This window comes from Podarcis filfolensis (genome assembly GCF_964270895.1).
Source record: "Podarcis filfolensis genome assembly, chromosome: 12".
Classification (NCBI taxonomy): Eukaryota; Metazoa; Chordata; class Lepidosauria; order Squamata; family Lacertidae; genus Podarcis; species Podarcis filfolensis.
The window spans coordinates 26,297,521-26,309,994 of NC_139614.1; the positions used below are offsets into that span (position 1 = coordinate 26,297,521).

Genomic DNA, 12,474 nt, shown 5'->3' on the forward strand with positions numbered 1-12,474 from the left:
ACACAAAACAGTTTTAACATAATAACCTTCTGTTGTTGAATGGTTAGATTGTTCACCAGGTGTTACTAATACTTACAGATCATTATGTCATACATTTGGGATTGGTTTTTGTTTTGTTTTGTCTCTCTGGAATAGGGATGGTTCCAGGAAAAAAAATATTGGGCCAGTTTGTCATGGGATAGGACAAAGTTCCATTCCATGCTGTTTCTGCATGGGTTTTCAAAGAAAAACTATATGTTTCCTTTAAAATCCAGAAGTTTATGAAATATAAATTTAGAAAAGAACATGAAGTGGTCAAAGGGCTGCATCTCTGTCATATTTCAATGTATTTAAAAAGTAATTCCAGATGCTTATGAATTGACTGATTATATGTGAGATTTCTGCCATCACATGCATTGAAATTATTGCAGCAAGTCTTTCTGAGAGTGATAGGTCTGGATGACATGCTGTTGCCCTTAAAGGAATTTTAATGTACATTTTACATATTTATGAGTAATTGGACATGCCCTTAGTTTTAGGGGCAATTGAGTGTAAAATGCATGAAATGTATGCAAGGTTTCCCTGAGAGTAACATCACACCATCAAGGCCCAGTGACGTTTGCTATTTTGATTTCTACACGTGATGGCTAGAGACCAGCACACTTTGAACTGGCTCTTAGGTGGCTGAAATAACTTATAAAAGAAACAGATAGGCAAAGTTCAGACAGCCTTAAATACAAATCCGTAAGAAAATGGGAATTCAGCAAAGCACAGTTTTGGAGCAAGTCCCTGCTCTGATCTCTGCATTGATCCTCCTGGCCAATTCGATCAAAGGTGTCTACTTTAGGACCACAGCTTTCTAGATTCCTTCCTCCCTAATCCATGTGCTTGAGAGGTCTTGAACAGCATTTTTATGTAAGGTTGCCACCTACTGTTGTATTCTACTATGTGCAACTTAAGTACTGGAAAGAATTGTTTTTACTGAATTCATTTTTTTGTAACCAACCACATGCTAACTGTACTCAATCATAATTCCTCTTTCCTAAAACAGTTCACTGTGAAACAAAACAAAACAGACAAAAAACCCTCTCCAAACAAACTTTAAGCTACTAGGGAGTAAACTACATTGAGCGCAATGTAGTTTACTGTTGAGAAAGCATGTTTAAAATTGCACTGTCTGTCTGCTTTATAACATTATGTCTATGTAGTATTTCTTTATTTTGAAAGGTCAAAAGAAGTAGATTGGCAGCCTTATTTTACCACCCGGCTCGTAGATGACTTTACCACTCATCTAAGAGTATTCAGAAAAGCTCAGCAAAGGATAACACAGAAAGAGGATCAGATTAAGGGTAATGCCTACAACTTTCATATGTTGTGTTAAAATTTGTAATTAATTGAGTTGTGTAAAAGGTAGCCTATAGCTATTTCTCAATGCATTCAGCTGCTGTTATCTTTCAGATAAGAGCTTAGTGTGTGTAATATCTTCTTTTACAGTGGTTTTAATTGCCACAAGTGCCTTAGTTTGGCATTAAATATGTATCTACTAGTGATAAATAAATATCAGGTTTAAACATTATGGGTTCCATTGTTTGACACAAGAGTGCAAGTTGTCTCCACTCATATTCCTCCTGATTTCCTATTCTCCTGCTCCCCAGGAAGGGTTTTTCAGGGAGGCAAAGGGAACAGGAAATTATCTTTGTGGGGGCACAGTATTGTATGCCAGCCCTCTTCTGTCTTGACAGAAGTCATTGGGCAAGATAGATGCTCCTCCGCAGTAGAAGCTTTCTTTTCTCTGTCTAGATAATTGTATTCTGTAGTAGCTAACATAAGTCTGCTTGAAAAGGCAGATTAGGTGATTCACTGGTTTTGGATGCAATAGATTTGGTCTTCTGGTGATTTTCCCTATTGAAAGAACTAAGTACTTAAACTGGAAACTCACGGTATCAGAAATACAAATTACAGTACAGCCTGTACTCTAATGGTTGAGAGAGCAGTTGCTTCCTGTCACACAGACTTCCATTTTCAAGGAAAGCAGTTGTGATTATTCTTTGTGTATGCTACCAAACACAAGGACCAGAGTCCCTGCTGTGGCCATTTCCTGGCTTGGAACTCTTGAGTTCTGTTTTGACTGTAGTGGAAGTGCACACAATGTAGTCACTGAACTGAGCTTCAAGATTTTCCTCATTGAGAAATACATATCCTGTCACACATGAGAAAAGAAAATTAAATTGCTAAGCAGAATTATATTTAAATAGTTAAGAAGGTTCTCATAGAGGTTCATTTGGAAAAAGAATCTCAGTGCAGCTGATGTGCTCAAATTTTCCAATTCTATTTAGATGGGGCAGAAGACCTTGTAAATACATTTTTTGAAGTTGAAGTTGAAACGGAAAAGAGAGTCTGTCGTGATCTCGTCTGCACATCTCCCAAAGATGAAGAAGGTTTTCCCCCTTGCTTTCTTCAGTTACGTTGTGACTAAATTAGAGCAGCAACCAGTCTCCTAGAAATAAACTGAGATTTCTAAGTGGATCATTGTTAATCCCTCGTATTCAATTAAGTGTACTTCTGCTGCATAGTTTTGACATTGAATTTTGTTATTAATTAGAAGTAGGAATAATGTATTTGTAACAGAAAAATAAAATGCTTTTCTATTAGTTTAGAAGTGAGACTTGTGGCTGTACATTATATATTGCAACCTAATATTGTATTCCTAGAAAATTATTACCAAGAAGTGATTTTCTGGATTATTGCCATAGAAAATGTGGTGGTGGCATTTATTGTAGTATATAATGATTTCTATTATTGCTTAAAATATTTGAAAGGAATATGTTTAACACAATATTAGATTTTGTTATCCACTGTTTTCTTTTATATCTTGTACCTTTAGGATTCCTAAGGGATCTGTGTGAAGTTTTACTGTATTTATTGCTACCTCCTGGAGACTTCCAGAACAAGATCATGAGATATTTTGTCAGGGTAAATTTAGTTTCCTACCCTACTCCAGGAGTGTCCAATACTCCTTAGCCTAGGAACTGCATGATGTTTATATAATCAGGCACCATAAGATTTTTATATCTAGATCTGTCCGGTAATTAAAGCTTTTGCAATTCTGTTTAATTTCAGTCAATCTGTTTTTAAGGTATAAATGACTTAGGTTGCTATCCTGTATCTACTTACCTCATTTCTGAGACTCACTTCTGAGTAGGCCATATAGTGTTGCTCTGTTAAATATGAATGTGGAGTGTAAAACAACTAAAAATGAAATGGCATGATTAAAAAGACCATTAAAATGAAATGGCATGATTCAGTCCACCACTGGGTACCCAAGCAAGGAAGGATCCCACAACTAAAGCCCAGTTTTTTCCTTGCCACCACTACCACCAGACATGTATACTTATCACTTGTATATGCTCATGTTCACTCACAGTGTGTTTGCTGTTAAGGGATGGCCAGCCTGTCATGTCCAAGAGGAGGCTAGATGAAGTTATTACTACTTATGTTGCCTTTCCATATGTATTCTAATACACATACAAGGGCAGGAAGGGCATTTGGAAATATGGGTGGAGCTGCTTCACTCATGGTGAGCTAGATCACGCCTGTTATACAAAGGGTGCATACATTATTGTACCTTTTGGAGGAGCAGAAGAAAGAGGATATTTTAAGAGAGAAATAACTTCTAATTCCAAACAGTCAGTTAACTCTAAATATAGAAGAGTAAAAGAAGAAGAAAAGGCAAGCCTGAAAATAGTACTGAAAAGCTTTAACAGAATATTAATTTGCCCAGTAGACTGTGGAAACCTTCCTTGGGCACTGAATGAACCATCGTAATTTAAACAATGTTTTTTAACAATGCAACATGTATATGGTATTCATAGTCATTAGTCATTAAACCTATGTTAAAAAGTAAGCAAATTAATACAATTAATCCTTAATCTTAAAATTAATTACATGTGCATTCAGCAAACCACATAAGAACTGCTGTATGGTAATATTTTTAAATTAATATAATCCTTGATCAAAATAAGTTCCATTGAATTAATGTTTCTAAACTTCTGAATAGACATGTATAGAACTGCACTATTTTAATTTATTTATGTAAATTACGTAAATAAATTAAATAAATTACGTAATTTACGTAATTTATTTATTTCCCCTGAGGAAGGTTGCTGCTGAAATGCATCCAGCAATTTATTGTTTTATTAGAATTCCTTACACTTTTCAGTACTATTTTCAACCTTGCCTCTTTATTCTTTTCTCGCTCCCTCGTGTTTGAATACAGATCAGAAAGGAATTCCATCTTTAACTTACATATTTAATTATGTTTTGACTTGAAGATGGAGCTGGAATTGTGGTAGCAAGCCTTTCAAGACACCTAAGCCCTAGAGTTCTTGCTTGTCAGTCACATCATAAATTGGGGGAGGAAGGAATTTATATTGGTTGGTAGGTTGCACTGGAGAATCAGTCAGAAGGCTCTGCAAATATTGGTTTATTTGAGAACCTTTCTCCCTGTGCTATAGAGGGAGGTTGCATCTTCTATTGTATCCCATTAAGTACAAAGCAGAACTTGCTAATAAGACTAGGATTCTCCAGCTCTGCAGAGTCGCCAGCTATGACAATTAAACCCTTATCTCCTGTTTGAGCAGCTCAGCTGCTTCTTACCCCTGACAAGACATTTGTAAGATTACCTTGCTAAACGTGAGCCCTTTTGCGATTGCAATAAGGCAGAGAACAAGGCTGTGCCTGTTGCCCCGTCACCACCAGCAATGCTTCCCCTTCTCCCTTCCTTATCTATGTGTTGAGATGTCTGCAGTAGAAAAGCCTGCTGAACACATGTAGGCACTCCATGTGATCATTGAGCATTCCAGATCATGATGAGCTTCTGCATGCCTTCAGCAGGATTCACCTTTCTTTAGTAATATTTGGATAGTGGAGCGGGGGTGGGTGGGTTGCTGCTGGGCTGATGGAGTTGGGATGGAACTGACACAGCCCTGTTCTCTCTGTGTGTCTTTCTGTCTCTCCCCGCCCTCCACCCCCATTATTGTGATTGCATGGAGTAAAAGGAGCTTGGCCTTACTGGCATTCTCTGAATCAAGGGAAGATGAGCCTGCTCTACTCTGCTTTTATGTCAGTTTGAGTTTGTATATAAGTACAGTGGAACCTCGGAAGCCAAACACCTTTGAACTCGAACGTTTCGGCTCCCGAACAATTGAAAACCAGAAGTGATTGTTCCAGTTTTCAAATGATTTCCGGAGCTGAACGTCCAGCGTGGCTTCCGATTGGCTGCAGGACACTCCTGCAGCCAATTGGAAGCCACACCTTGGTTTTCGAACTGTTTCGAACGGACTTCCGGAACGGATTAAATTTGAAAACCAAGGTACGACAGTATAGGTTTATGAATCTGCCTCTTTGAAGCTGACAAGGCTTCAAAAAGTGGCTTTCTGAAATATTTTTTTCTAGAAAAAGTTGATAGAGAATTTTATTTCTTGTTTAATTTTCTTTTTATTTGGCTTGTTTTGTGTTATGTTTTAGTTGAGGTCTGGTCAATTTATTGTTCCTTATTTTTCAGGAAATCCTTGCTCGAGGAATTCTTCTTCCATTAATAAATCAGCTCAGTGATCCTGATTATATTAATCAGTATTTCATATGGATGGTAAGCTTTTTACACTTGAACAGTATCTTTAGAGTGTTTGTCTACGCACATAGGGCTGGTTTACATGTCACTTCAAAGCACAGTTAAGCTAAACTAGGAATTAAAGCTACATGCAAAGCTTGATGATGATACACCCACTTTGCTTCTCCTCCATTCCTGGCACCCTGCAAGGAGCTAAGCAACGGTTGGGCTTAGTGCTTGCATCCGATCCCCGGCTTGTAGTCTGTCCCACTCCAACCCCCCCCCCCAAACTTACAGTTAGGGTTTGTTGTTAGTTTACCTCACATGGTTTGTCTGGGGAAGACAAACCAAGTGCCTGGGTTTAGACTTAACACTAATCTCAACCATGACGTAGCTATTAGCAGAGTGGCAGCAGCTGCAATCTTTGCTCAATACACCATCATACTGTGTGTTCACCTGTAAAACATAGTTAGGCATAACTGGTTAAAACTGAGATGGGACCCAAGCCATTATGTTCTCACTTTTTAATATACTTAAATAACAACAGATATATTGTAGAAGTTGGCAGTGCAATCATTTAAAAAAACACCCAGTGCTGTTAATCTCTTTCAAGGTAATACTTCCTAATTTTTTGAAGCAGCATTAGTAGGAGTGGAACATAGCTTGAAATTAGGAGAAGTATTCGATGTTAATAACAGGAGAGTGAAGATTGGGTTGTGAAGGTTATTGCTTAGAAGGTCCAATATGAAGATTTAACGAACACCCAGTTGAGGGGAACTTAAAAAGGAAGGTTGGACTGTAATGCATTGAACTATGTCTTGATATATCAGTCTAGCCTGCTTGAGAAACAGTAGATTAACATCTATTATCTTTTTCCATGTTCCTTAGATTCGTGATTCAATTTGCAACTATGAGGCCTTTATGAACATTATTAAAGTAAGTGACAAAGTAGGGGAGTTGGAAGCAGTAAGGGATAAAGCAGCAGAAGAACTACAGTATCTTCGATCTTTAGATACAGCTGGAGATGGTTAGTATTTAAATTACATTTGCAAATTAAAGCATCAATAACATACTACTTGGTTTAAATATGTGAAGGACTGAGAATTCTTAGTTTGAGAGCTGATGCATGGAGGAAAAACCATATTTGCAAGTGTGATTTCATAAAATGTAATCTCCCCCCCCCCCCCATTGAATGGCTAGGCAAACACTGAGCTAAATAGGGTGACTTTTGATAACATTTGTTCTTTTAAGAGGTGTACTGGATTAGAAGGCACAGACAAGGAATGCAAAAGCACCTTTTTTTGTTTGAGGTAATTCTTACCATGCTAGAAATGATGAGGACACTTTGGTAGCATTTATTTACCTAAAATCATTGCCTTGTTTTCTCTGCAACAACCTATGCAGTAGGCTACTTGTATTACCATAGGGTAACTAAGGTTGCTGGTGATCTGCAGAAAGCTATGCATTAAGTTCATAGATGAACAGGTTTTTGAACCTTACTCACTCAGTTCCAAGAATCCACTTTTAAATGGACAACAGAAGATAGATAGTGGATTTCCTAATTGGAGGGATGGGATGGAATTTCAGAATAATGGTTTTCCAAGTCTGGAACTTTTGTCTATCTAGAAGCTATATCTATTCATTCTTGCCCTCCTGTGGTTCTCAATAATTCTGCACCATAGAGCTACATTTCTAGTGCTAGACTGACAGATTGTCTCATTTAAAATTGGTTACTTAAGCAGTTCAGGAAAGAGGGTCTATTATGAATATACAAATGACCTTTGGTTTAAATTGGATTGTGCCTGGTTCAAGCACTTAATAAGTTTATCATTCTTGTGTAAAAGGTATTATTGCAGATTGGTTTTTAGTTCTTAGTGACTTAAAAGTTTATCCAGAAAATTTGCAAATCTCACCTATATACTTTTAGTATTTCAGAATAGTGGCCATTATTGGTAATGGTGCATATACATTGTTTTCCAAAACAGTCACATATTTCTGCAATGTGTATTCTGTATATTTACTTATTTTGGCCAGCTTATTCTACTTCTACTTAGCATTGGATAGGGAAAGGGGCTAGGCAAGGGACTAGCCCCCAAACAATGAATTAGAAATCCTGTTCATCTTAGACCTGGCTTGTGAGATTTCATAAGGCATAGACTGTAGGCATGAAAGTGTATATTTGCATCTGTAAACGCTATATGTAAAAATAAAACCAGGATGGAGTAATTCTGTACCTCAGTAGAAAATATTGTGCAATCATGGTTGTCACAGCATCAGATAATACATGCAACCTTGATTGTGGGGCTAAGTGCATATAAAGTTACAGAACTGCATTTGTATCCTAAACTATAGTTTTTAAAAACTATAGTTTTTTAAAAACCAAACGAAGAGTTTTTAATGTTCATTTAATTTTTGTGCCATTTGTTTTAAAATGTTTATGATATCACTTTCTAAAAATATTTCTAAAAGCTGGCAAACAGAATCCAAAGGCAAGAGTGGCTTGATGTTATATCCCTCACTTTGCATTTTTAGTATTTATTTAAGTTAGTGAAACCAATGACAATTTCCTTGGCTTTAAAAATAATAATCAATATATTTCTCCATTTGTGAAGTCACTGCTTCAGTGTCTCTTGGTCATCTTTTTTCTGTACAGACAGCTTTAAGCAATACTTATATTGTAATACTCCAAATACTTTCCATCTTTTTGAGTCTTACTTCTTAGTGTGTTTGTTTTCAGATATCAACACTATAAAAAATCAGATAAATAGCTTATTGTTTGTGAAGAAAGTATGTGATTCAAGAATACTGAGGCTGCAGTCAGGAAAAGTAAGTGTGTTTTCTCTGCTAGAATGTGTTAAAATCAACCCAAGTATATACGTATAATCTATAACAGGGATGTCCAACAGGTCGATTGGGATCGACTGGTTGATCCCTAGTAGGTTTTGGTAGGTCACAGCCGATCTTTGGCTCCTCCCTCTGGCCCCGCCCCCTTGCCCCATCCTCTAGGTCGCTAGAACAGAAGACGGAGTTTTCTTAGCGAGGCTGGCTCATTAGTGATCTCTTGATGAGCACTTCTTTTCATATTTTTGACCTGAACCCCCCCCCAAAAAAGGGGTAGATCACTGACAGATTTTAATTGTGCAAGTAAATCATAGTCTCTTGGACGTTGGGTGTCCCTGATCTATAACATCACTGGTCCCCTCTCCTGGGTCATTCTCCTGGTCCCCTGCCTCTGCCCCACACTGACATGGTGGGAGTTCCATTCATGTAATGCTCTTGTCAGAGGAAGAGAGCAGAGGTGATGGTTGCTGGTGCCCTCTATAGTCCCTTCCAGCCCCCCCCTCCACGAAGCCTAGTTAGTATCAAAGCCCATTATATACCAGCTTGGTATTGGAAGAACTGCTGAACTGCTTCTGGCGGTTTCATAGGCATCATCATGTTTGAATGACTTCCTCAGCCCAGTGAATCTATTCCTAATGCCTTTAACAAGCATAGAATGTTGAAGTGTATAGTAGAATGTTGCACCGTCCCTGCATTGTTTCCCAGTTGTACTTAGTTTGGGTGAAGGGAAACCTATGGCCCTCAAAATGTTGTTTGACTCCAGCTACCATCAGCCCCAGGCAGTATGGCCAGTGACCAGGGATAATGGAAGTTGGATTGCAACAGAATGTGGAGCGCTGCAGGTTCCCCACCCCGATTAGCTGAAGGACCTTGTGGGCAGCAGACTTTCCACATTGCTGGAATGGCAAAAGAGAGAGTTTTATCTTGGGAAGAAAACATGCATGATGCTACTAAAATGGTTTTACATTGTGATTGTATATTGATTTTAATCTAGGAACCTATTAACATGATGTGGTCTTTATCCAGGAAATAGATACTGTGAAACTGGCTGCAAACTTCGGAAAACTTTGCACAGTCCCTCTGGACACCATTCTTATTAACAATGTTGCACTACAATTTTTTATGGGTAAGAGAACAGTAGTTGTGTGTTTTTAAAACTATGAAATGCCATCATAGCCTGCAGTAGGCACAAATGAATTATAAAGAGAGGAGAAATTAATTTTTGGCCACATCCACTTCAGTACCAAACCTTTCTGTCCATACTATCTAACACAAATGAGCAGAACCTTTTTTTTTTTTTTTAATGTGAATGACTCACTTAATTCCAAGGCTAAAGAGCTGCAATGTATTGTCAACTCTGTCATTTTTAAAGTAGCATGATTCCTTCCAGAGCAGCAAGGGAGCAGTAGATAGGACTTAGGGAGCAGCATGTAAACACCAAAGTTCAGAGCAATTTGTTAGTAAGTATGCTGAGCATATAATTTTGATTATAAATATTCTGATCCAAAATCAGCATCACTTTGCTAATTTAATTTTATTATCTACTGTAGTTCTTCAGGGCAAATTATTTGGGTAGGATATTTGTTTCCTAATAGATGTGACTGAATTATTATTTGTAGATTACATGCAGCAGATGGGCGGCCAAGCACATCTCTTTTTCTGGATGACCGTAGAAGGATACAGGGTTACAGCACAGCAGCAGCTGGAAGTGCTATTGAGTCTTCAGAAAGATGGAAGGCACCAGACTACAGAAACCAAAGGCCTATTAAAGTCAGCTGCAGTTGGAATTTATGATCAATATTTGTCAGAGAAGGTAAGAATGGGTTTTAAAGGAAAATTAAGCTATATGATAGCTGTATTCTAAAGGTTGCATAGGAACCTTAAGATCAAGCTGCTGAACCTCAGTCCAATATTTGAAGATGCAGAGGCTCTGATGAACTTAATAAAATTGAATTACAGAGGACCCGTCTTTACTTTTTACTCAGAATAATGTCCTTCATTTTTATTATTTATGTTTGGCTTTGAGCAAGTCAATTTGAGTTTGGGAATTCAGACCAAATGTGACAAAGTCCTTAGTTGTTTGGTACCTTTTTAAATTTCTCTTGAAGAGACAAGACTTAACACACATGCATTTTAGATACATTTTAAGAAATATATTTTCTTCAGATACAAAATGGTAGGTCCTGACTAGCATTTCTAGAATCTACTTATAACTCAGCATGTTTCTCCCTTGACTAGTGATCTTAGTTTGATGAAAATAACTGTTGCAGTCTTTACTTGTTAGGTGTCTATCTCTAGCTTTATTTTTCCCCTCTGCAATAATAATTTGAGTTTTATTTTTTACAAATTAAAATAAGGTCGTGGTGCACAAATTTATTGAGTTCTCTATGGCAGGCATCACCAAGAGTCAATATTGATGATACCTTGGTCGCAAAACTGGCAGAGAAACTGAATAATGAGGATCCAACTCCCGAAATATTTGACGAGATTCAGAGAAAGGTATAGTATGCTAATTCTCCTTTTCATATGTAGTGGTGGAAGTTGGTTGCTAATAACTGATTTTGTTGATTTTCAATGAAAATTCAAAGTTATCCCATAAATATTGCAGCATTTCCATTACATGCAACTCATAGCTTGCTTTCTGTGGCTTGTGGCAGATGTAAAAGTACCAAACTTCTAAAAAATGGAGTGCTCCCACATATGAATTCTCCCTCGCTTCCTTTTTTTCAGAGTTAACTAGGGTGCCATGTTGAGTTTGCTCTGAATTTGATCATAACTGGACTAAGCTTTAATTGGGGTGTGCCCAGCTTCTCAGTTCCAAAATGCACAGCAACAAATTCATCAGCAGCTCAGCAAAATTGTTCTGGGGGCAATTTTGCGTGGATAACGCTGCTTTATTAACAGCATGGCAGAGAAATTGGTTGGTTGGTTTAATTATTGACCCAGTTTTTAGACCAGAGCTTTCCAAACTGTGTCATGACACGTTAGTGTGTTGGTGTGTTGCACAAGCACTCTCCACGCTCCTCCCGGGGCTGGAAAGGGGTTGGTTTAACCTCTGGTTTGCTAGTAAAACTTAATTACTGTGTCGCAAAATGATGCATGTCTAAAAAGTATGTCACCAACATGAAAAGTTTGGAAAGCTCTTCCTTAGACCTTCATTAGTTAACTGCTTTAGACCTTCATTAGTTAATTAACTGTGGTTTGGACCAGGGGTAAGCAACCTAAGGCCCATGGGCCACAAATGGCTCACCGTGGTGATTTAACCAGCCCCCGAGCCACCCCCGAACTGAGCTGCCCACTTGGCGTGTCCCTGTGTGCTGCGCTAAACCGGTGCAGCGCAGCGCAGGAACTCGCTTCTGCGGTGCCAGAAATTGCGTCTACACATGTGCAGATGCCGAAAATCACATCTGCACAGACGCAGATGCTGGAAATCACGGGCACACGTGCAATCTGGCCCTCTGCTGGAGTGAACCGGCCCAGGCGAGGTAAACCTTGCCGGCCCCTGGTGGACGAAAGGGGAAATGGATTCACTACAAATTGGAAACAAAAGCTTTACAGTGTTTATGAAGGAGAAAGGGAAGCGGAGGTGGGAAGTTTGTGAGCCGAAGGCTTGCCATGACTCATGCACCTAAAGAAGAGCTGTGTTCTGAATTGAGATACTCAGATTTATAATTGGGAAAGCAATGTTGTTCAACCTGTTAAGGTTGGGTGCTCTGCCACAATTTAGGAGACCTTTGAAAGTCTAAACTGATTGATTCCATAATTGCGAGTAATACTGAACTTTCCATTCCATAAGGTGTATGATATGATGCTCCGGGACGAACGCTTCTATCCTTCATTCAGACTGCATGTCCTCTACGTCCGAATGCTTGCGGAGCTAGATATGCTAAAGGACCCTAGCTTCAGAGGATCAGATGATGGTGAAGGGGGTAAGTTTATGTTGTGAACCACCCTGTGATCTTTGGATGAAGGACTATATACAGATTTAATAAATAAAATAAAAATAAAGATTATTCCAGACTTTAATAGTTATGTTTTATGCTTAT

The 12,474-nt window shown here is 38.3% G+C and overlaps 1 protein-coding gene across 7 annotated transcripts in view; it reads left to right on the top strand.

Moving 5' to 3' along the window:
* The window catches only part of SNX13 (sorting nexin 13), a 63,955-nt gene that overhangs the window by 29,535 nt on the left and 21,946 nt on the right, over positions 1-12,474 (top strand). For all 7 annotated transcript variants that reach the window (XM_083578551.1, XM_083578555.1, XM_083578553.1 and 4 more), the window contains exons 6-15: positions 1,207-1,328; positions 2,316-2,417; positions 2,864-2,952; positions 5,543-5,626; positions 6,476-6,614; positions 8,325-8,413; positions 9,455-9,554; positions 10,048-10,241; positions 10,823-10,927; positions 12,225-12,357. In XM_083578551.1, coding sequence (XP_083434677.1) covers positions 1,207-1,328; positions 2,316-2,417; positions 2,864-2,952; positions 5,543-5,626; positions 6,476-6,614; positions 8,325-8,413; positions 9,455-9,554; positions 10,048-10,241; positions 10,823-10,927; positions 12,225-12,357 — 1,157 coding nt within the window. The remainder of the gene's footprint in view (positions 1-1,206; positions 1,329-2,315; positions 2,418-2,863; positions 2,953-5,542; positions 5,627-6,475; positions 6,615-8,324; positions 8,414-9,454; positions 9,555-10,047; positions 10,242-10,822; positions 10,928-12,224; positions 12,358-12,474) is intronic.